At 46.7% G+C, this 20,892-nt stretch overlaps 1 protein-coding gene and 1 long non-coding RNA gene across 2 annotated transcripts in view; one reads left to right on the plus strand and one right to left on the minus strand.

Annotated features, from left to right (window-relative positions):
• The first annotated feature begins 823 nt into the window (after nt 1–823).
• LOC118238523 lies at nt 824–13,720 on the plus strand. Its single transcript, XR_004768969.1, has 2 exons — nt 824–4,197; nt 13,344–13,720. It is a non-coding gene; the product is annotated as an uncharacterized LOC118238523 (long non-coding RNA).
• Nucleotides 7,241–20,892, minus strand: part of Gbf1 (golgi brefeldin A resistant guanine nucleotide exchange factor 1) — a 118,278-nt gene continuing 104,626 nt past the window's right edge. Inside the window, 16 exon segments of the mRNA NM_001246686.1 lie at nt 7,241–7,521; nt 8,085–8,204; nt 8,486–8,666; nt 8,786–8,899; nt 9,129–9,230; nt 9,424–9,554; nt 9,654–9,804; nt 12,089–12,294; nt 12,395–12,641; nt 12,752–12,912; nt 13,402–13,627; nt 18,693–18,846; nt 19,037–19,131; nt 19,251–19,322; nt 19,503–19,626; nt 19,714–19,778. Of these exon segments, the coding sequence (NP_001233615.1) occupies nt 7,241–7,521; nt 8,085–8,204; nt 8,486–8,666; nt 8,786–8,899; nt 9,129–9,230; nt 9,424–9,554; nt 9,654–9,804; nt 12,089–12,294; nt 12,395–12,641; nt 12,752–12,912; nt 13,402–13,627; nt 18,693–18,846; nt 19,037–19,131; nt 19,251–19,322; nt 19,503–19,626; nt 19,714–19,778 (2,430 nt within the window).

The raw sequence follows: 20,892 nt of genomic DNA on the forward strand, positions 1-20,892 counted from the left end.
TTTTAAATTTTATTCTCTAAGTGGCGGGTTCACGGGGGTCCAGGCTTTCGGGATGACCTGCTGGAGGAGCAGTGCGCTGGGAGAAAAAGAAACGGAGGCGTTTGACTGGGAGTCTCAGGCCTTGTTCATCCACCACAGGTGTCTGGACCAGTAGAACTGATGTGCTGATACACGCAGACCTGCAGTCCCGGCTTTCTTGAGACCGAGACAGGAGGATCGCCACCCTGTCTCAGCACACGTGCACGCAAAGGTGTCCAAAGTATGATATTCAAACCTCCTCCAGTGTAGAAAATGGCTATTGCTCGGTGGTGTGCTTTGCATGTATGAGGTCCATCATCAAAGCTGGTAGGAGGCTGGGGAGGCAGCTCAGCGGGTAAGCGCTCACTGCTGCTTTTCCAGGGGGACGAAGTTCTGTTCCCAGTTTCCACTTCGGACAGCTCACAAGTGTGTGAAACTGTAACAGCAGCAGATCCCACTGTCTCTCCCCCGGCCTCTGAGAGTGCTGAGTTCACGCGCACATTCCTCAGTTCCCACCCACTCCCAAAACCCTCCAGAATTACAAACACAAAAAAATCTATTTTGGGGCTCAGCGTTTAAGAGCAATGGCTGGTCTTTCAGAGGTCCTGAGTACGAGTCCCAGCAACAACATGGTGGCTCACAACCGTCTCTAGAGGGATCTGATGCCATCTTCCGGCATAAAGGTGTACATGCAGATAGAGCACTCATATACATAAAATAAATTTATCTTTAAAAAACTATTTTAAAAGCCACCCTGAGCTGGGCAGTGGTGTTGTACACATTTAATCTCAGCACTTGGGAGGCAGAGGCAGGCGGATCTCTGTGAGTTCGAGGCCAGCCTGGTCTACAAAGCAAGTTTCAGGACAGCCAGGACTGTTACAGAGAAACCCTGTCACAGAAAGAAAAAAAAAAAAATACAAGGAAAAAGTCACCCTGAAAATGAATGTCCTGTCCTCTCACACTCAGTGACCTCTCCTTGAGCACATCCAGTGACAAGGTCAACATGAGTGAGGATTTATAGCGTGGACTCCACATCCGCACCTCTGGTTGTCAACTTTCCCTGTAGGAGCTGTGTGCACAGTGCATCTCAACGCTTGGAGCACAAATCTTCCAGGTTTCTTCCACGACTTGCCCCGATCTCTAGGACATGGTCATAGACTTGTACCAGGAAGGGAGCTGTATTAATTCTTATCTGCCCCACCCTTAGAGTAAATGCTTGAAACAGGAAGCATTTCAGTCTTTTGTTTTTTGGTTGTTTTTTTTTTTTTTTAATTCTTAGGGTATTTGCATAGAATACAGGTTGGGCTTCACTAATCCGAAGAGATGAAACTATCTGTTTCAGACTACGGAAGCCAATTGTATCCACTTACACTGTTGATGGAAACTAAGGCATATCTAGGAAGGAGAGAGAATAGATTGCTTCCCCACCACCCACCCCAAGACAGGGTTTCTCTCTGTAGCGTTGACTGTCCTGGGACTCACCCTGAAGACTAGGCTGGTCTTAAACTCAGAAATCCTGCCTGCCTCTGCCTCTCGAGTGCTGGGATTAAAGGCGTGCTCCACCAATGCCTGATTGGAGTTCTACTTACTTTTAATGCAGGGGCATCTACAAGAACATTGAGTATTCTTAGCCATCAAGCAGTCTCTCGAACTGTTTTCTCTCTGCCCATTGGGTCCCTGCAGCTGCTATGAAATATCCACTCCTAGGCTTAATATCAGTTACAATTGTTTGGCTGATGGCTCAGGCTTCTTATTGCCTAGCTCTCTCTTAATTATTAACCCATTTCTATTAAACTGTGTATCACCAGATGGCCTTGGCTTACCGAGGTGATGCCCTGGGATCTTGTTTCCCTGGTGACTACATGGTCTCTCATCACTCTGTCTTCCTTCTCCTTGCCTCTTTGTTCAAAATTTCCATCTAACTAAATTCTGTCTGTCCATTTGCCAAAACAACTTTATTCATTAACCAATTAAAACAACACACATAGTCATGACATACAAAGGACATCCCCATGTCTCCAGAGGAGGCGTATCAGAAATCTGACCCATCCATTTGCCAATAAACAATGAGGACAACTCTGGAAAAACAATGTCCTTGCTTGCAGATGGAAATCAAGTTGACACATGTCATTTCTAAGTTCCACTAAGGAATGTTAAGGAGGCAGGAAATTGAGCACGAGTGACTAGGTATTTCAGATAGCAGTCAGGGAAGGCCACTTTGAAGAGGTAACGTTTACACAGTGACTGGAGGGTTGGACATGCTGGCATATGTCTTTAATCCCAGCACCCAGGAGGCATGTGGATCTCTTAAGTTCGAGACAAGCTAGGACTTTATGGAAAGATCTTTTTCTCAAACAAACCCCAAATAAACTAGGGAGTGTGTCATGTGTCATCTAGAGAGAGACCATTTGTGTGGAGGGTTGAACACTGCAAAGGTCCCACATGAGTGTGTATGTCATATCTGAGGAAAGTAAGCCAGTGTAGATGGAATAAAGAACTTTGGGGGTGGGACTATAGATTAGAAGTAGAGCATTTTCCTAGCATGAACAAGGCTCTAAGTTCAATTCCCAGGACTCTGTTTCCAAAAGGGGCAGGGAATTTGGATGCATTTTGTTTGAATAGGATAGGTAGTGGGACAAAAGTGCCATAGGTTCTAAAAGAGTGTTTGGTATACCAACCAAAAACAAAGGGGGGAGGCCAGGGCCCCAAAAATGGAGCTTATACACATAAAATTAAAATAAACATATGTTTTGAAAAAGGAACTTCTGCCTTAATGTTGGTAACTTAGAAAGCCTGAGTCGGTCACTCAAGGGAAATTGTTGAAGGGCAGGGGGGTGATTCGGAATTAGAAGTCAGTCGGCATTGGGAAGGTGAAGCCGAGCACAGTGTCAGTGGGTGGGTGGAGCTCAGTGATTTGCCAGAGGATGGTTTTTTTTTTTTCCGTTTTTAATTGCAGCTGCCTTTTAGCTAGGTTTTCCTATTCAGCACCTGCCACTCCACCACTGCTACCAGCAGTAGCTAGGCCGCAAGAGCCAAAGCCTGAGGGAACAGAATTTCCAGAATTCCCTCTGGCACAGACTCTTTCAAATCTACTAAGAAAGCTTATTTAAATCTCTGTCCTGCTAAAGAACTCAAGATGCAAAGGTTGAGGTAGAAGAATCCTGCCTCCTGGACAGGCTGAATCCCAGCAGCTGCCTAACTCACCTCCCCAGTCTCCCAAGAAGTCCATGGGCTTGTGCTTGTCCCTCCTTATAAACCCTTCTCCACCTGGCTGCTCCCTACAACTTCCTGTCAGTGAGTTGATGACCCAGCCTCCTGACTGCAGGTGAATTTTATTTAATCAAACACATCTTTGCATCATTAAACCAAAGTTACAGAGCATAAGCAAAAGTAACACACCTTAAAAACAATATTCTATCTACAACGTACACCCATTGCTCTAGCAACGCCACTTTTTAGGGTGAGAGTCTTGTTTCATGGATCTGTCACCAGCTTTCCTCTGGCCATTTAAAAAAAATATTTTCTTGATGGGAGGCCATGGCACACGCCTTTAATCATAGCACTCAGGAGGCAGAGGCAGGTGGATCTCTGTGAGTTTGAAGCCAGCCTGGTCTACAAAGTGAGTTCCAGGACAGCCAAGGCTACACAAACTCTGACTCAAAAAGAAAAAAAAATCTTTATTTTTTAAAATTATAATTCCATCTTTCCCTATTTCCTTTTCTCTATCCAATCCTTCCCATGTACTCTCTTGCTCCCTATCAAATTCATGGTCTCTTTTTCTTTGTTGTACACACACACACACACACACACACACACACACACACACACACACACGTCCTAAGTACAATCTTAGTGTTACTTGCATATGTATGGTTGAGGCTTTTTGAACTTTCCCCTTCCATATTAGTGTGGCCGCTGGTATTGTTCAGGTCAGGCAGCCATGCTGGTGAGACTTCAGGGGTGTCTGATTATTTTTTAAATTTACTCCCATAGAGCTCAAAGGGAGATGAGCATTTTCTTCCCAACCAGGCTGTGGTTTTCCCCAAGGATCCTATCACTTCCACATCACCAAGGTGTGGTCGCTGTTGGTCAGACTTGAAGCCTCCTCTCATGGCCATTTTGCTTTCTAAGAAGAGATGTCATGATTCAGCTGTTCTTTGTAATAGAAGGGGGATTCTGGTGAGTGGTTTTCCTTTTCCTTCTTCTTTTGCATTTTTGAGACAGTGTTTCTCTGTGTAGCCCTAGCTGTCCTGGAACTTGCTCTGTAGACCAGGGTGGCCTCCAACTCACAGAGATCCACCTGCTTCTGCCTCCCAAGTGCTGGGATTAAAGGTCCACACCATCACTGCCCTTTTTCTTTCCCTTTTTAAGAAAAATATTTATTTTTAATTATGTGTTTCTCTGTCTGTGGGTACGTGCAAGGGAATGAAAAGGCCAAAAGAGGGAGCTGGAGTTACAGGCAGTTAGGAGCAGCTCAACATGGGTGCTGGGACCCAGACTCGGATCTCTCTCCAACGTCATAAATGGTTTTCTTTGCTTCCCAGCAGGGGTCAGCCCATAGTCCTCCAGCGTCTTCTCTCCTTGGTGAGACTAATTGAGACACATACAGTTGTCCTTTCCCTTTCTTCATGGGATGGCATAGTGCAGGTCTGTCTCCCAAGCTGGAGATGACCAATGCTATCTTGAAGTCAGAATAGCTTGATAGGGAACACTCAGGTCTGTGAGCATCCCTCACAGAAGGGGAGCACCAGGGCTTGAGCATCCCTCACAGAAGGGGAGCGAGGGATAGAAAGTCTTCCCATCTGCCTGTGCACCATCCTGCCCCAGCTGCTCATGGTCTATGAATGGGGTAGAAGGTTGACTGGGGTTGGGACCCCACTGATGAAGTTTCATGAACCATCACCCATGCTGGGGTGGGCTTCTCAGGTGATGCAGGTGCCTCAGTGTTGTGGAATATTACTTTACCCATGTAAAGGGTTACATTTGTTTATGCTGCATTTATTTATGTAAAGATTGTTACATTTGTTTTACCTCGCCTTCCTAAGGTACCTGATTGGTCTAATAAAAAGCTGAATAACCAATGGCTAGGCAGTAGAGGGGTAGGCGGGGTTGGCAGATAGAGAAAATAAATAGGAGGAAGAATTCAGGCTCAAAAGGAAGAGAGAATGAGAGAGAGGGAGATGCCTGGGGCCAGACAGCCAGCTGCCAGACAGCCAGACATGGAGTAGTCCTACAGAATGAAAAAAGACCCCAGAAAAAATGTAGATGAAGAGAAACAGGTTAAATTAAGTGTAAGAGATAGCAAGAAATGAGCCTAAGGCCAAACATTCATCACTAATATTAAGTCCCTGTGTCATGATTTGGGAGTTCGTTGGTGGTCAAAAAGAAAAGCTTGCTATACCTGAGTCACCCAATAAACTCGTTTACCAGGCTATACTGGGTGGAATAATTTCTTTGATCTGTCTGTGAATAGATGTTTCTGTATATTGATCTAGGAAAACACAGCAGAAGGCCTTTGGGTGTCCCCTCTCCCAGATGTATGGTGCTTTCAGAGCAGAGCTTGTTCGGCTCAGACCGGAGAAGAGACGGGCTGAGGCAAGGGCCCTGGTGTCCAGCTGACTGTAGACTGGCTTTTCTACCTCACCCACTGACTACTTTGCACTTAATTTTCCCAGGCACAGGGTTGGGCAAGGCTTCTGATTTGCATGGAAGCTAGGCCTGGCCTGGTCGGACCTGGGTGGGAACAAAAGAAGAGAAACTAGCTCATGTTTTATGAATATTAACTCATATCAGGTGGTTTTCGTTTCCCAGTTGCTCCTTCCTATACCTGAAAAGATATTTATAGAGGCCCCAACTTCTGGCAATTCGCAAGTGCAAAGGAAAGTCTAGGTACTGAAAAGCTGTCTAGACAGCCAGTGGTGTGAGGGGGATGTACCCAGTGCTACAAGAACAAGGCCAGCTGGTCACTGGCAGGTCCCACATCCCTGCCCACAAGGAGGCATCATTGTGTAGGAAGCACCTGGGAAAGTGAAACACAGAGCTGCTTTTGTTCTGGCTTGGCAGTGCTGGAGGTGGAAGCCAGGCAGCTTTTGTTCTGGCTTGGCAGTGCTGGAGGTGGAAGCCAGGCAGCTAGGTCAGCACTGCCTCTGAGCCACACTGCCATCCCCAGGACCCCAGCTGTGCCTTGTCCTGCCTGCCTGCCTTACCATGATGCACAGGGCAAGCAGGGAGCTCCTTCAATCACATTGCGGTGACTGTGGTAGATGGAAGCTGCGGCCAGGGAACAGGACATACTGCAGTTTGGAGTCAGCCTGACAGCCTGTGGCCGGAAACACATGATGGCCACTGACGGCCGTCTACCTGTCCAGACTCATGGCCTCCTTGAATTGTCAGGTCATAAGGCACATCTGAGTTCTGGATGGCGGCTACAGCTGCTTGGAGTTACCTGCCCCATGGTCCTGCCAGGCTTTCTGAAGGTTATGAAACTGCCTAAGCCCCTGACACAGCTCCTCCTTGGTGGTGGTGAGTGTGGAGCCTCTGGCTGGTAGCTGGGGGGGTGTCGGGTGGATAAGGCTTCATTGGTGGTAAGTTCAGATTCATTTTACTTGTTTATCCAAGGCCCAAGCAAGCCTTGGATATCCCAATAACATAGTGCCTTGACACAAACACAAAAGAAAACCAGAAGAATAGGAAATGTGTCGGTACTAACATTTATTACATCATAAAAAGTCCATTGGTGTTATTTTCCATATGTACATGCTCCTATGGGCAGACCCCCCATCAAGTCCTACCTGCCCACCCTCCACGGTGCCAAGCAACTCCAAACTGACCAACTATTTAATGAAGGGAGAATTGGAGGCGGTGGCTCAGGGCTGATGGGACTATATGGAGAGAGGAACAAAGTGCAGAGTGGCTGGGCTGGGCTCTTAAGGCCTAACCTGGCAGGGGGCACGCGGCAGGCACTGCAGGGTTGGCACAGCAGGGTTGGCTCCATGCCTCCCCAGGGCCGCCAGGCTGAAGGCAGAGGCTACAGGTTATGCCTGTGTCCACTCTCGGCTTGGAAGCTCAGGAATGGGCAGCAGTGGAAGAGTCTGAGCCTGAAGTGGATCCCAGCAGGGGCTATGTAAGTTCTCATTCCCCCATCAAGTAGTAGCAACAGCAGCTTGCTTTGGGCCTGGAAGGCCTGGTGTGAAGTAAGGGTCTCATCTCCGAGTGACCCGCCTTAGTTGACTTCAGAGGTGGGAATAGGGTCTGTAGGACGGGGAGTGGACAAGAGAGGCACCGGAGAGGTGGCCTCGATGAGTGCAGGGTTGAGGATAATGGGCAGAGCCATGGGTGGCACGCCCACCTGCAGCGGGGAAGTCAGGGGCTGCAGGATTAGTGGGGGCTGGGCCAATGGGGGAGGTCCCTCTGGGGAAGGACTCAGTCTACTGGGGCTGGAGGCCACTGGTGATCCCGGAGAGCTGCTGCTGGTGGCTCGGGTACCCTCAGGCTTCTCTGAGTCTGCAAGGAAGCAGATGTGGTTCAGTCAGACTTTCTGGTTGGCATGAGACAAGTCTCAAGCTTCCCAGTGGTCTTCTCAAACCTCTGTCCCTCCCAACTCCTCTCTCAGGTGAAATTGTTAGAAATCTCCTTCTAAAACTCATATCATATAAAACTACATTAAAACATAAAAAAATAAAACTTGAGTTTTATAAAACTAAAAATTTTTAGTTTTTTATATTGACAGATACATTTATCTGTCAATATAAAAAAACCCACAACTCGTTTCAGGACAGTTACCTTGTCTCTACCTTTAACTCCTTCAGTGTCCTCCTCAATCAGGTCAGCTGTGGTTTGGATGCTACCTGCATCCCTGGCAGGCCTTTGTATATTGACACAGCCCTCTCCTCCCAGCCTAGAACCCTTAAGCAGGCACCTCATCATGGGGTAGCTGGTCCTGCTGTTTCCCATAGGACGAGCAGGCAAACAGGCTTCTCACCCTAGACCCATCACAGTGGTAACCCTAAACTGCACTGGGGCATCTTCGTAGGTTTTCTCCAACTGACCATCTCTGAGGAACTCACCACAGGCCCCCACTTCTGAGGGTATCTCTGGGGAAGGTAGATGGCCGGGGTCACCAGCAGCAGGGGTCAGGTGGGTGGAGGCCAGAGGCTTTTGGCTGTGAGGTTCCGTGGGCATGGGGTCTGGAGTAGAGGATCCAGATGTCAACTTTCAGAGCTTTCTTTCCTGCAGGATTCTGGCTAGCCCCCCACCCGCCCCCAACAACACCCACCAAGATAGAGTCTCAGATAACCAAGGCTAGCTTCCTATGACCCAAAGATGGTCTAACTCTGGATTCTCCTGCCTTCAGTTCCTAAGTACTGGGGACTGACTACAGGCATGTACTACCATGACCAGTGGGAAGCCATTAATCTGTCCACCCTCCAGTGAACAGAAAATTCAAGGATCCCTTGTAAGACCCTACCCTGGATGACAGTCTGCTTGAAGAGCTCGTCACGTAAGTGTGGCAAAAAGCAATCAATGCGCTCCCAGGTGATCTCCCAGAGGGCAGAGGGGCTGCCTCCTCTCGCATCTGCACTGTGGAAGATCTCGGCCGTGTCCATCACCAGGAGCATGTTTTTCAGGGACTCAGGGATTGCTTCTGACTGAGGCAGTAGTGGAAGCATGAACAGAGTGGTAAGTGTGAGGCAGCCAGGAAGGGCAAACAGCAAGTCGTCTCTCTCAGCACGTAGGAGAGGACGTGGTCAGAGTAGATAGAACATACCAGCAAATCACTGGAGCCTGCATGCATGTACTTGTCCATGAAGTCCAGGATGGTGAGCCACAGGGCAGCAAAGGTGGACAGCGACAGCAGAGGGGACAGGTGCTGCAGGAAGACCTAGAGCCCACCGGCCAGCCTCCTTTAGCCAAGGGCATTGGAGGTGCCTTCTGTGGCCCTCTCCAAAGCTGAGGGATGCTGGCCCCAACTTTTAAGTATTCAGTTAGAGGTCTCTCTGAAACCCAGATCCCCTAAGTCCCTGGACAGCCTCTGAGCACTTACATGTCATCTTTGAGCCCTAAGAGAAGACCTGGCTTCTCTGTGGGAAAAGCAGGGTGGTGAGCAGTACCTTTGAGAGCAGCGTGGAAGCCCTCATCCGGGTCTCCTCCATCCCACCCACATCTGCAGGGCTGATATTTTCTAACAGCTTGGTCAGTAGAGGAAACAGCACCTGGTAGGTAAACATCAATGTCACCTTTGCCGGGTCAATTGGACAACCCTGCCCCCAGGAAGCTGGGCCTGGGTGGGTGGGCACAGAACAGCTGAGTGATCTGATGCCGGTGGATAGCAGGAGCTCTTTAGGTTACCTGGCTCTTTCTGCCTTACAATTTGAACTTCCTCTTAAGACCAGTAAGAAGTCCTACCTTGTTAAAGCAGGACTCCCATTCCAGGGCATCTAGCTTTTGTAGGTCATGCACCAGAAGTGCTCGCTGCAGATACGTCAGGGCCTGCATCCGCACTTGGCGCCGGGCATCACAGCACAAGCAGGCGATGCCTGAGAGTGAGAGCAGGGTCAGTTTCTTCCAGGTACTGACCTGTTGCTCCATGAGCTGCGATGTCACCTGTCCTACCTTGTGTCCTTCCCCAGGCTTACCTTGCAATAAAGGGCACCAGCAGTGGGCCCAGAGGGTGCGTGAGTCAGCTTCAATCTTTCGGCCACCTGACTCCAGGTGGCGCTGCTCCTCTGCCCATGAGCTGTAGATAGAGGCTGCCCGAGTGTGCAGGGTGTGCATCAGGTCCAGCAACTGGGATGAGACAAGAGGGTAGGATGTGAATAGGGTTGTTCTGTTGGTTCCTTTTCCCCCTCCCCAAGTGTCCCTGACTGAGTCTTCAAGGGACCCTCAGCACAAGCTATGCTGTACTCCGATCCTCTTACAAATTCCTTTGCTTCAGCCTGGGCTCCCTGCTCTAGTCCTGGCAGTGTTCCTCTGAGTAAGGAAGTCAAGAGTGACTCACAGTAGAGACTTTAGAAGACATGTGCACTGAGTCTATTACTACGAGAGTACAGTGAGAATGGCACTTCCTATTTTAATTTTTAAAATTTATTTATTTTCATGGGTGTTTTGTTTGTACACGTTTTGTCTGTGCCCATGGAGGAGGGAAGAGGGGGTCCTATGTGCACTGATCCGCTGGGACTGGAGGCATAATTGCTGCCATGTGGGTGGGGGAACCAAACCCAGATCCTCTTCTTAACTGCTGAGCCATCTCTCTGGCTCCAAGAAAGATACTTTCAATCCTATTTCACATCTGCTGATAGAGTGATTTTATTAATCTGATTATAATAAAAATAGTGTGTGTGTGTGTGTGTGTGTGTGTGTGTGTGTGTGTGTGTGTGTAGGACAACTGGGAGGAATTGGTTCTCTCCTCCCATCATGTGGGTTCTGGGATTGACTCGTCACCAGGCTTGGCGTCACCAGGCTTGGCAGCGAGCACCTTTATCCACTGGAGCCATCTCTTGAGTCATGTCGATTGCCTGTATTAATCTCATTTTAAAGCAAAGCAAACTTGATGGCTTAGTAGGTAAAGGTGCTAGCCATGCAAGCCTGGCAACCTGAGTTGAATCCTGGAACCTGTGCATAGGGAGAAAGAGAGAAACCAGCTCACAAAGTTGTCCTCTGACCTTCACACTCATGCTGTGGTGCAAATGTCTACATACTATGATAAACTTAAAAGAGAAAGTAAGCCTCAGGCTCAAAGGCTTCCATGGCCAACAGTGTCTGGCTAGATTTAACACATACTTGTTTTTTTTTTTTTTTTTTTTAAATCAAACCCCCACCCCTACCACAGGGTTTCTCTGTGTAGCCCTGTCTGTCCTGGAACTTGCTCTGTAGACCAACATGGCCCTGAACTCAAGAGATCTGCCTGCTTCTGCTCCCCAAATGTATTTGTTCTGTTTTTAAAAAAGATTTGATTATTTTTATTTTATATTTTATGGGTATTCTGCCTATAGTATGTCTGTGTACCATGTATATGCAGTGCCTACAAAGGCCAGAAGTCATCAAATTCTCCTCAACCTGGATTTACAGACGTTGTGAGCTGCCATGTGGGTGCTGAGAACTGAACCTGGGTTCTTTGAAGGAGCAGTCGGTGCCCTTAACTGCAGACACCTCTCCAGCTTCCAAATTAAGTTATCGTTAGAAATTTATGAGTATTCGTATGTGGGCCCATGTGACTTCAGGTACATCATGTGTGCACAGGAGCCTGCAGAGGCCAGAGAGTGTTAAGATTCCTTGAAACTGGAGTTACAGGCAGTTACAGTCACCTGATATGGGTACTAGGACCTGAAGTTGAGTCATCTGTCCTCTGCTGAGCCATCTCTCCTGCCCCCTGTGTAGCCCTGGATGTCCTGGAAATCCCTTTATAGACCAGACTGGCCTCAAACTCGCCTGCCTCTGCCTCCTGAGTGCTGGGATTAAAGGTGTGTGCCACCATGTCCAGCTTTTCATCATCTTTCTAAGGCTATTTTGAAGGCAATTGTTTCTCTATCTAGTCAGAAAAAGTCAGCCTGAACAGATACTTAACAACTGTGGGAAGACAGACAAAATGCTAGAGATATATAGTGCCTCTAGGGGAACTCCGGCTAGATACAGGAATGAATGGAAGCTCAATCTTATCAGTCTATACTTTTATATCTTCTGAACCTCCTATCATGTGCATATATTACGTCTTAAACAAGGGAAGTTTTTAAATATATAAATTGAACTAAGTGTCTTACACATGCTAGGCTGAGATAAATTCCCAGCCCCAAAAATATTAATTTAATTTAGTGCCAGGTGTGATGGTGTACACCTTTGACCCCAGTACACAGGAAGCAGAGGTAAGTAAATCTCTGTGACTCTGAGGCCAGCCTTGTCTACGTAGCATGCACTGTAAGCAAAGACTTACAAGAGAAACCCTGTGGCAGGGAGTGGTTGAGGGAGGATGGGCAGTACACAATGTACACAATGGATATTCCCTCTGAGTTCTGACCCCCTGGTCCCCAAGCTCTGCGTCTCAGGTGCAGAAGAAGTAGTAAGGTGCCGTACTTACGTCCTGACTGACCTGTAAAGACACCGTATGGTAGCTGGCAGGCACTCCTTCATCCTCTTCCTCATCACTATGTCCACCCCGAGTGCCATGCTGGCTGGAGGTTCGGGGCCGCCGAAGCACTGAGCCCTCCTTCGGTTTTTTCTTGAAGCGGTTCCCTTTGCTGTCATATTTGTGACTCTTGCCACGTTTATCCTGGGATTTGCACCCTGAGCAGAGCCAGACTTATGTCACATTCCCACAGCCTTAGGCCTTTCTCCCCTCTCCACCTGACCCACTCCCCAACTGTCCCTTCAACAGGTGACCTACCACCATTCAGACTGGCCTCTACAAAGATGCGGAGAGTCTTGACACAGAGTTCAAAGTTGTCAGGGGTGATGTGAGCAGCATCACGAACAATGAAGGACAGTGATTCCACACACTTGAGCAGGGACTTAGTGTCATGTGGTCCCAGGTCCAGGCCCACTGTGAGGCTATATTGATTAACCAGGGGTGAAGGGCTGGGCCTGCTGAGCCCTGCTCCTGCTTTGGAGTTATCAATGTCATCCTTCCCCACCTGGAAAATATACGGGACACAAGCTGGAACCCCTGTTCCTTATAAGGGGCCTCAGGTTCTCTCTGAGAACCCAGAATCTTTCTTACATCTCAGGATGGTAGTGCACTCACCACTAACCAACCACTGTTGACCATATCAGCATCTGTGGCAGATCGGTGTATCTTGCCAGGCCTGCCATGGTCAGTGTAGACTTCTGAGTCGGAAGTGTACCCTCGGTCTAGGCTGACATCATTTTGATGGTAGGATGGGAGCTCACTGTCTGACTGCGCTCCTAAGCCAGGCAAGGAAAAGGCAGAGTAAGAGCAGAGATGGGACATGGAACAGGATAACAGATCCTGAAGAAACACGCTAGGCCTGGCATCTTCTCTCATGCCCAGCTTATGTTTGGTCTAGCCACTAAAGGGCTGAGGCCTGAACAATATCTCTGTTGACCAAACAGGGCAGCAGGCTAATATAGGCTTCTGACAGTAGCTCATAGCAGGGTTAGGGAAAGGTGGTGGCATAGCACATAGGTTTCTGTAAAATGGTCTTCAGGGCAGTAGAAACTTGGCTTGAGAGCCTTCTGCACTGCCTGCTTGCCTGCATGCTGTCTAGCTTGTGGGTAGCCAATGCACACGGGAATCTCTGGAAGCAGATGGCAGGAACCAGGTGTTTTTAATCTGAACATAATAACCCGTGTAACCTGTGTTTTGTTTCCCACAGCAGCTCCTGGTCCAAACTGCTTATCTGCCAGTAAGCATCTTCCTGAGAAAGGGCATACCAGCATCAGGAGCATCAGCCCTGGCTGTGGCCTGTAGAGCATCTGGAGGCTTCACGCCTGAGCCAATACACTCCAGCAATGTGAAGAGGGTGGCCCAGTCGTCACCCGAGTGGATGTTGGCTGCATTGGTCTTGAGGAGTTCATGGAGCCCGTAGGCAACCTGGTGGCTGACCCTGGACAGCACGCTGGGCTTCATCAGTAACAAGATGCGCAGGGACAGCAGGACCTGGGATGGGACAGACACAGATACAGTTTCCTGACTTATCTTCCCCATTAAACACTTAGGTCGTGAGGAGAGTTTGGCTTAGATTTAACTGTTGCTGATCTGGTCTTGTCTTTTCTTTTGGAGTACTGGGAATTGAACTCAGGGCCTTACACCCTTGACCATGCTTCATTTTTTTAATATTGGTTTTCTTATTAATTATATGTTCACATATAGTTACAACAACACATAAAGAGTTTCCTTATGGCCAGATGGTGGTGGCGCATGCCTTTAATCCCAGTACTCAGTGCTCAGGAGGCAGGCGGATCTTTGTGAATTTGAGATCAGCCTGGTCTACAAAGCGATAGGCTCTAAAGCCTACAAAGGGTAGGCTCTAAAGCTATACAGAGAAACCCTGTCTTGAAGAAAATCAAAAAGAAGAAGAAAAAAAAAAGAAAAGAAAAAGAGCTTCCTTATATTACTTTGCCTAGTCTATCCCAAAAGCAATATGATGTAGAACTAACCATAACATGGCAACAAGGACAGAATTAGGAATAATTACTGGTTTCTACTGGCTTTCCCCAATTTTACTTGAATTCATATGTGTACTATGATGTACTGAGTCCTACACGGTGAGACCCACACTGCTGCTTGATAGCCACATTTCCAATCCTTGTTGCCTGCCCCACCCCTAACCCTCAGCAATCTGTCCTCAACTTCTAAAATCTGTGAATTCCAAATGTTATCTAGATGGAATTATCACTTAAGCCTGGTCTCCCCACCTGGAAATCCGCCCACATCTTTACACATAGGGTTTGTTGCTTTAAGTTGCTGAATAGCATTCCACGGTATGTTCGTACCACGGTTTATTCTCTTACTGCAAGTCATCAGGCTGACTCCAGCTTTTGGCTTTGATGAATACAGCTTCAATGAACATTTACATACATATATTAAAGTTAAAATAAGCCTTTATTTTTTTCTGGGATAAATGCCCAAAAGTGTATTTACTGGGTTGTATGGTAAGTGAATATTCAGTTTCATAATGAACTGCCATTAGAATAGCTACACTATTTTTTATTCCCACAAGAAGTGTATGAATAATCTAGTTTCCCTGTGTCCTTGCCAGCATTTGGTATTATCGCTTTTAATTTTAGCTGTTCTGGTAAGTACATTGCGGTGTGTGTTACTTTTTTGCATTTTTCTAATGGCAAATGCTATTTTATGGGCTTATTGGCCATTTGTATATCATCTGTTGTAGGGGAAGCTGTAGCCACACCTTCTTAGGGGCTGGCTACAGGTGTGCCTACAATCTGTGGAATATTTCTTTTTTCCATGTTTGCATTTTGATACTAGGCTTCTCTCATTTCTATTGCTTTATAATTTTTCACTTTTTTCAACTAAGCTTTCATAGATTGAAAATTTTGAGCATGAGTGAAGTCTGATTTATCAATCCTCCATCTTATGGATTGTGTTTTTAATATCCTTATTGGGCTGGGCATGGTGGGTGGTGGCACACCCCTTTAATGCCAGCACTCAAGAGGCAGAGACTGGCAAGTCTCTATGAGTTTGAGGCCAGCCTGGTCTACATAGTGAGTTCCAGGTCAGCCAGGGCTATACAGTGGGACTCTCCTTCAGGAGGAGCTCTTGGCTGCCTGCTGCTATGGAGGCTCTCCATTCATTCACATGCATGTACAATAACAAGAGCAGGAAGGGCCTCTTTATTTTTCTATACCTTTCCCAGATCCACTCTGTAGTCAGAGTGTAAACACCTGAGGGGAAGGAAAAATTTAGGGTTATACACAGAAGCAAAATAAGCTTGTTTTAGACTGTGACCAGGTCTACAAGGAGAGATGTGAGCAGGACTCCCTCCCCGACGTGGCTGTGTTTGTGTTCAGGCTTTTGATAAAAAAAAAAAGTATGTAATAAACTAATAAACCACATTGGAAATATTTAGCTTAGATACTAAGATTTTCTCCTATGTGTCTAAAGGTTTTACAATATATATTTTATTTTTTAGATTTACTATTTTATGTGTTTGAGTGTTTTGCCTGCATGTATGTTATGTACATGCCTGCTGCCCAAGGAGGTCACAAGAGGGCACTGTATTCTCTGGAACTTGAGTTACAGATGGTTGTGAGTCACTATGTGGTGCTGGGAACCAATCCCAAGGCATTTGCAAGAGCAGCCAGTGCTCTTCACTAATGAGCCACCTCTCCAGCCCCTCCATTATGTCTTTCAAATTATCATCTGTTTAATTTTTCTGCAAAATAAAGGTTTAAGTCAAAGTTCACTTGGGAGATTGAGACAAGAATATGGCCAGCTTAGGCTACATAAAAAGACCTTGTCTCAAAATCAAAACCAAATAAAACCCCAAACTAAAACAGCTCAAAACCATTCAGTTGAGCAATGATTCATTTCTGGATCATCCATTTGTTTAATAACTTTATTTGTCTATTTCTTCAGCTATACTACATAATTTAAAATTAATATATTGTTTATGTATATGGGTGATTTGCTTGTATGTATTGAATGTATGTGTGACTGTGCACCAATGCAGTATTTACAGAGGCCAGAAGAGGGCATGGGATGCCTGGATTGGAGCTCCAGAGGGTTAGCTACTGTGTGGGTGCTGGAGGTCCAACGAGAGTCCATTGGTAGAGGAGCCAGTGCTCTTAAGCCCACATCTTGGAAGCATCTCTCCAGCCCACAATCATACATAATCATTGCTATAATAAACTTTAATACTGGCTAGAGTGGCAGGGTATGGGGTATATAACTGTAATCCCAGTTTAGGAAGGCAGAGGCAGGAAGGCTGTGAAGTCTTACTGAGATACACATTAGACCCTAAGTTAAAATAACCAATCAGGGCTACACAGTAAGACTGTTTCAAAAACAACAACAAACCTAAACAACAACAAAAACCCAGGCTGGTGAGATAGGTAAGTGGATAAAGGCACTTGCTGCCATGCCAAGCCTGATAATTTGTGTTATATCCTAGGAATGCAAGTTGTCTTCTGCCTTCCACATGTACACCAGTGACACACACGTACGTACACACACATACTTACTTATCCATGCAAATAAAAATATAACACAACAACAAAAACTAGATAGAATATTCCTCCTATTTCATTCTTTGTCAAAATGTTTGGCTATTGCAGGGACCTAGAGAATAAGCTTCTCTAGGTCCACAAAAATCTTTGCTGGGATATTATAGGAAGCTGCCTTAGCCATGTAGTGGTGGTGCTCACCTTTGATCCCAGCACTCAGGAGGCACAGGCAAGTGGATCTCTGTGAGTTCGAGGCTATCCTGGTCTACATAGAAACCCTGTCTCAAAAAAACCAAACAAACAAACAAACAAAGCAAGTAGCTGCATCACATATGTATGTATTGGTTGAGGAAGAACTGACATCTTAGTTGTATTGAGTTCTCTAACCTATGGAATGGCCTCTTGATGTATTCAGGGGTCTCTGTTTAGCTTTTTTTTTTTTTTTTTTTTTTTTTTTTTTTTTTTTTTTTAAGACAGGGTCTCACTATGTAGCTCTAGTTGGCCCAGAACTTGCTATATAGACAGGCTGGCCTTGAATTAGCAGAGATCTGCCTACCTCTGCTTCCTAAGGGCTGAGATTAAAGGCACTAGCCAACAAACCCAGCTGATTTCTCTTGTTTTTAGCACATAAATGCTGCAATTCACTTGTAAGTAGTATTGCTTTTATGTTTGTTCTTTTGAGACAGGATCTCTTTTTTTTCTTTCAATTTTTTTTATAATTTACTTATTTTTTTATTATTATGCACATAGGTGCTTTGCCGGCAGGCATGTCGGTATGTGGGCATCAGATTCCCCTGGAACAGGAGTTAAAGACAGCTGTAAATTGCCATGTAGGTGCTGGGAATTGAACCCAGGTCCTCTGGAAGAGCAGCTAGTGCTCTTAATCACTGAGGAATTCCTAATTTGCCTCCACTTTCCAAGTGCAAGGATTAAAATCCTGTCCTGCTAGGATTCCTGTGAGTTTGAGTTCAAGGATAACTTGGTCTACATACTGAGTTCCAAGACAGCTAGAGCTAGATAATGAGATTACTATCTCGTAAACAAACAAACAAGCAAAGAAAAACCTGTGCTGCCAAAGCCCTGCCCTTTCCTTTTTTTGAGACAGGGTCCCACTCTGAAACTCATGATGTAGTCCAGGTTGGCCATAATCCCTTGGTGATTTGTCTGTCTCTATCTCCTGGATGCTGGTATCATACAGGTGAGTGACCATGCTATCTATCTGAGGCAGAGTCTCTATGTTGGCTTCAAACTCAAAAAGCTCTGCCTGCCCCTGCATCCCAAGTGCTGGGATTAAAGTCACCTGCCACCATGCCAGGCTGGAACTGCTTTTTCAAAAGACAGGGTCTCTGTGACTCTAGCTGCCCTCAAATTCACAGACATCTGGCTGTGGCTGTTTCTGGCCCCTAGGATTAAGGGCATGCAACCACCAGGTCTACCTAAAACTATATTCTCCTCCTCCTCGTCTATGTGTTTCGTCTGCTTGTATGCATATGCACATGTGTGCCGGGAACCTGCAGAGGTCAGAAGAGAGCATTGGATCCTTTGGAATAAGAGTATGGAGCCATCATGTGGGTGTTGGGAACTGAATTCAGGTTCTTTCAAGAGCAGCAAGTGCTCTTCGTGGCTGAGCCATCTCTCCAGCCCTGCAATTCCATTTCTTAATTTTGGCTTCCATACGTTCAGATTACCATGTGGAGGTACGGCTAGTGTCTATGTTTGAACTGTGGGATCTTACCCTTAGGGTTCTAAATGTAAGAATAAGACACTTCAATACCCCTGCCCCCCAGAACAAGAAAGAAACCAGACACAAGATGAGAGGACTGCTAGAAAACAGCAGCAGCCCAACCCTAAAGCAGACTTAATGTCCAAGACCATTCTGGGATCACCCTCAATGCCACCTGTTAGGCTGCATGGGCCCTGAGGTTAGCCACTGGGCTAGTGTTACAGGACACTAAATGCACTTCCAACCTTAGGCCATACCCGCAGCTGACACTGTGGCCTTCGTCCCTTGCATGCTTGCCCACCTCCTACTTGCTTACCTGGCCACTGATCTCTTCTCTCCGGAGTAGCCGAATCGCGAGGCGTAGCAGCCCCACCACTGCCCGCTCCACGAGAAAGCAGAAATCTTGTGCCTGAACACATAAGTGGTATAGATGGTCTCTAACAGTCTGCCATACACAGCCCACACGGTCCCTAAAAATCATAAAGGGGAAGGACAGTCTCAGTTGGACAGGCCACGGGATAATGAGTCTCCTAGGCCTTTCATAGTTCACTGGCATTGTGCCCTAAGCTGTCGAGCACAAGCTCACCCCTTCTGCTCAGAGTTTCGAGCCTTTCAGCACATGCTCAGTATAGGGTCCGCCTAGAGATGGCCTCCTCCTACCTGTTCTCCAACACAATCCTCAGCAGCATCTCCAGACAGAAAGCAGCATCCTCTTCATCGTATGTCTCTTCATCTGCTGTCACTGAGACCAAAGCCTAGAGGGCAAGAGCAGGCAAAGTAGGAAGGGACGAGAAGCCAGCCACTGGCTCTGTCTCAACAAAAATTGAGGCACACACCACTACCCTGTTGCCTTTCAGATTTCTTCATCTTGTACCTTCATGAGCTCCTGCAATGATTCCAGCTGAAGGAACTTGCTTTCTGTGATCATTTTTTCTGGGTCACATTGCTAGAGGGGACACAAGAAAGGGGATTTATAACAAAGGCTATAGGAACAGAATCTCCAAAAGCCAGGGAAAGTGCTGCCTTTGTTACAAGCCCTAGATAACTCTACTTTTTGGTTCACAGGGCCACATCTTTCTAGGAGTAATGAGTCTAGATTTCTCATGAGGGACAGATAGGCCATTACCTTGATACAGTCCAAGGCCACTCTCTTGGCCTCCTGGTTCTCTGTGGAGGGGCCCCGTACACTAGACTGCTCAGGACCACTCAACGTCAGCCAGCTCACAAAGCTAAGTACCGATGACTCTCCTCTGTAGGAAAAGGATACATGTGCTGGTGAGCGCCAACATTCTGACCACCTCCTCTCCCAAGGCGACAACCAGTGGGTCTGTCCTTACCGGTTTGATGGCATCTCCTCCCGCTGTAGAGAGATCTTACCATTGGGATCCACAAAATCTTCTACCTGGAAAATAGATCACGAGTAATTTATTTCTAGGGGTCTGGAGAGATGGCTCAGAGGATAAGAGCACTGGCTGCTATTGCAGAGGACCTGGGCTAATTCCCAGAACCGACATGGTGGATTATAATCGTCTCTAACTCCAGTTCCAAGGAATCTGATGCCCTCCTCTGGCCTCCATTGGCATTAGGTATGCACATGGAACATATAATATGTTCAGGAAAAATGCCTATATAAATAAATCTAAAAAATAATTTAAAAAATGATTTGGGCATAGTGGGACAGGCCTGTAACCTAAGCAATGAGGAGGCTGAGGCAGAAGCTACATAGCAAGTTCAAGATTAACCTATTCAACCTAGTGAAACCTTGTCTCAAAAACAAAAAATAATAATTTCTTCTTCTTTCTTCTTCTTCCTTACTCCTTCTCCCTCCTTCCTCCTCCTCCTTCTTCTTCTTTTTCCAAGACAGGGTTTCTCTGTATTGCTTTGGAGGTTGTCCTGGAATTTGAGCTGTGGACCAGGCTGCCCTTGAACTCACAGAGATCCACCTCCCTTTACCTCCCGAGTGCTGGGATTAAAGGCATGAACCACCAATGTCCGGCAAAATAATTTCTTTCTGTACATCATTCACATTCCTTGTGCTCCTTGGCCCAAGCAAAGTTCTTTGGATTTCTTCCTGTAGACAGTCCATATACGACTGTGTCCCCTCTTAAGAGGTGACTGACAGTGGCTTCTACCAGCCTTCCTTTACAGCTTCTCTTCAAGATCTGTAGTATTACATTTGAGGAGTTCCCAGTGAGCTTCTCAAGCATCAGGTCTAGTGCTATTCTATACATAGCACAGAAGGATAGGTCTTTGCCTTGTTAATGCTGAACATTCTATCAAGAATTACCCCTACGGAGCTGTCTCCATTTCTCATCTGCCCAGGCCCAGAACTAGGGCTATGACTTGGCCCGCCCCAACATCTAGCCCATCTGTGATCTGCTGGACCACTTGAAGGAAGCTGGTCCACAGACCTGAAGCTGCAGAATCTCCACCATACAAGGCAACAACAGGATACCCAGGAAGAGTCCCAGTGAGGGCCCAGCATTGATGGTGTAGTAGAAACCAGAGGCCTTGAA

The sequence above is a fragment of the Cricetulus griseus genome, chromosome 3 (assembly GCF_003668045.3).
Source record: "Cricetulus griseus strain 17A/GY chromosome 3, alternate assembly CriGri-PICRH-1.0, whole genome shotgun sequence".
Classification (NCBI taxonomy): Eukaryota; Metazoa; Chordata; class Mammalia; order Rodentia; family Cricetidae; genus Cricetulus; species Cricetulus griseus.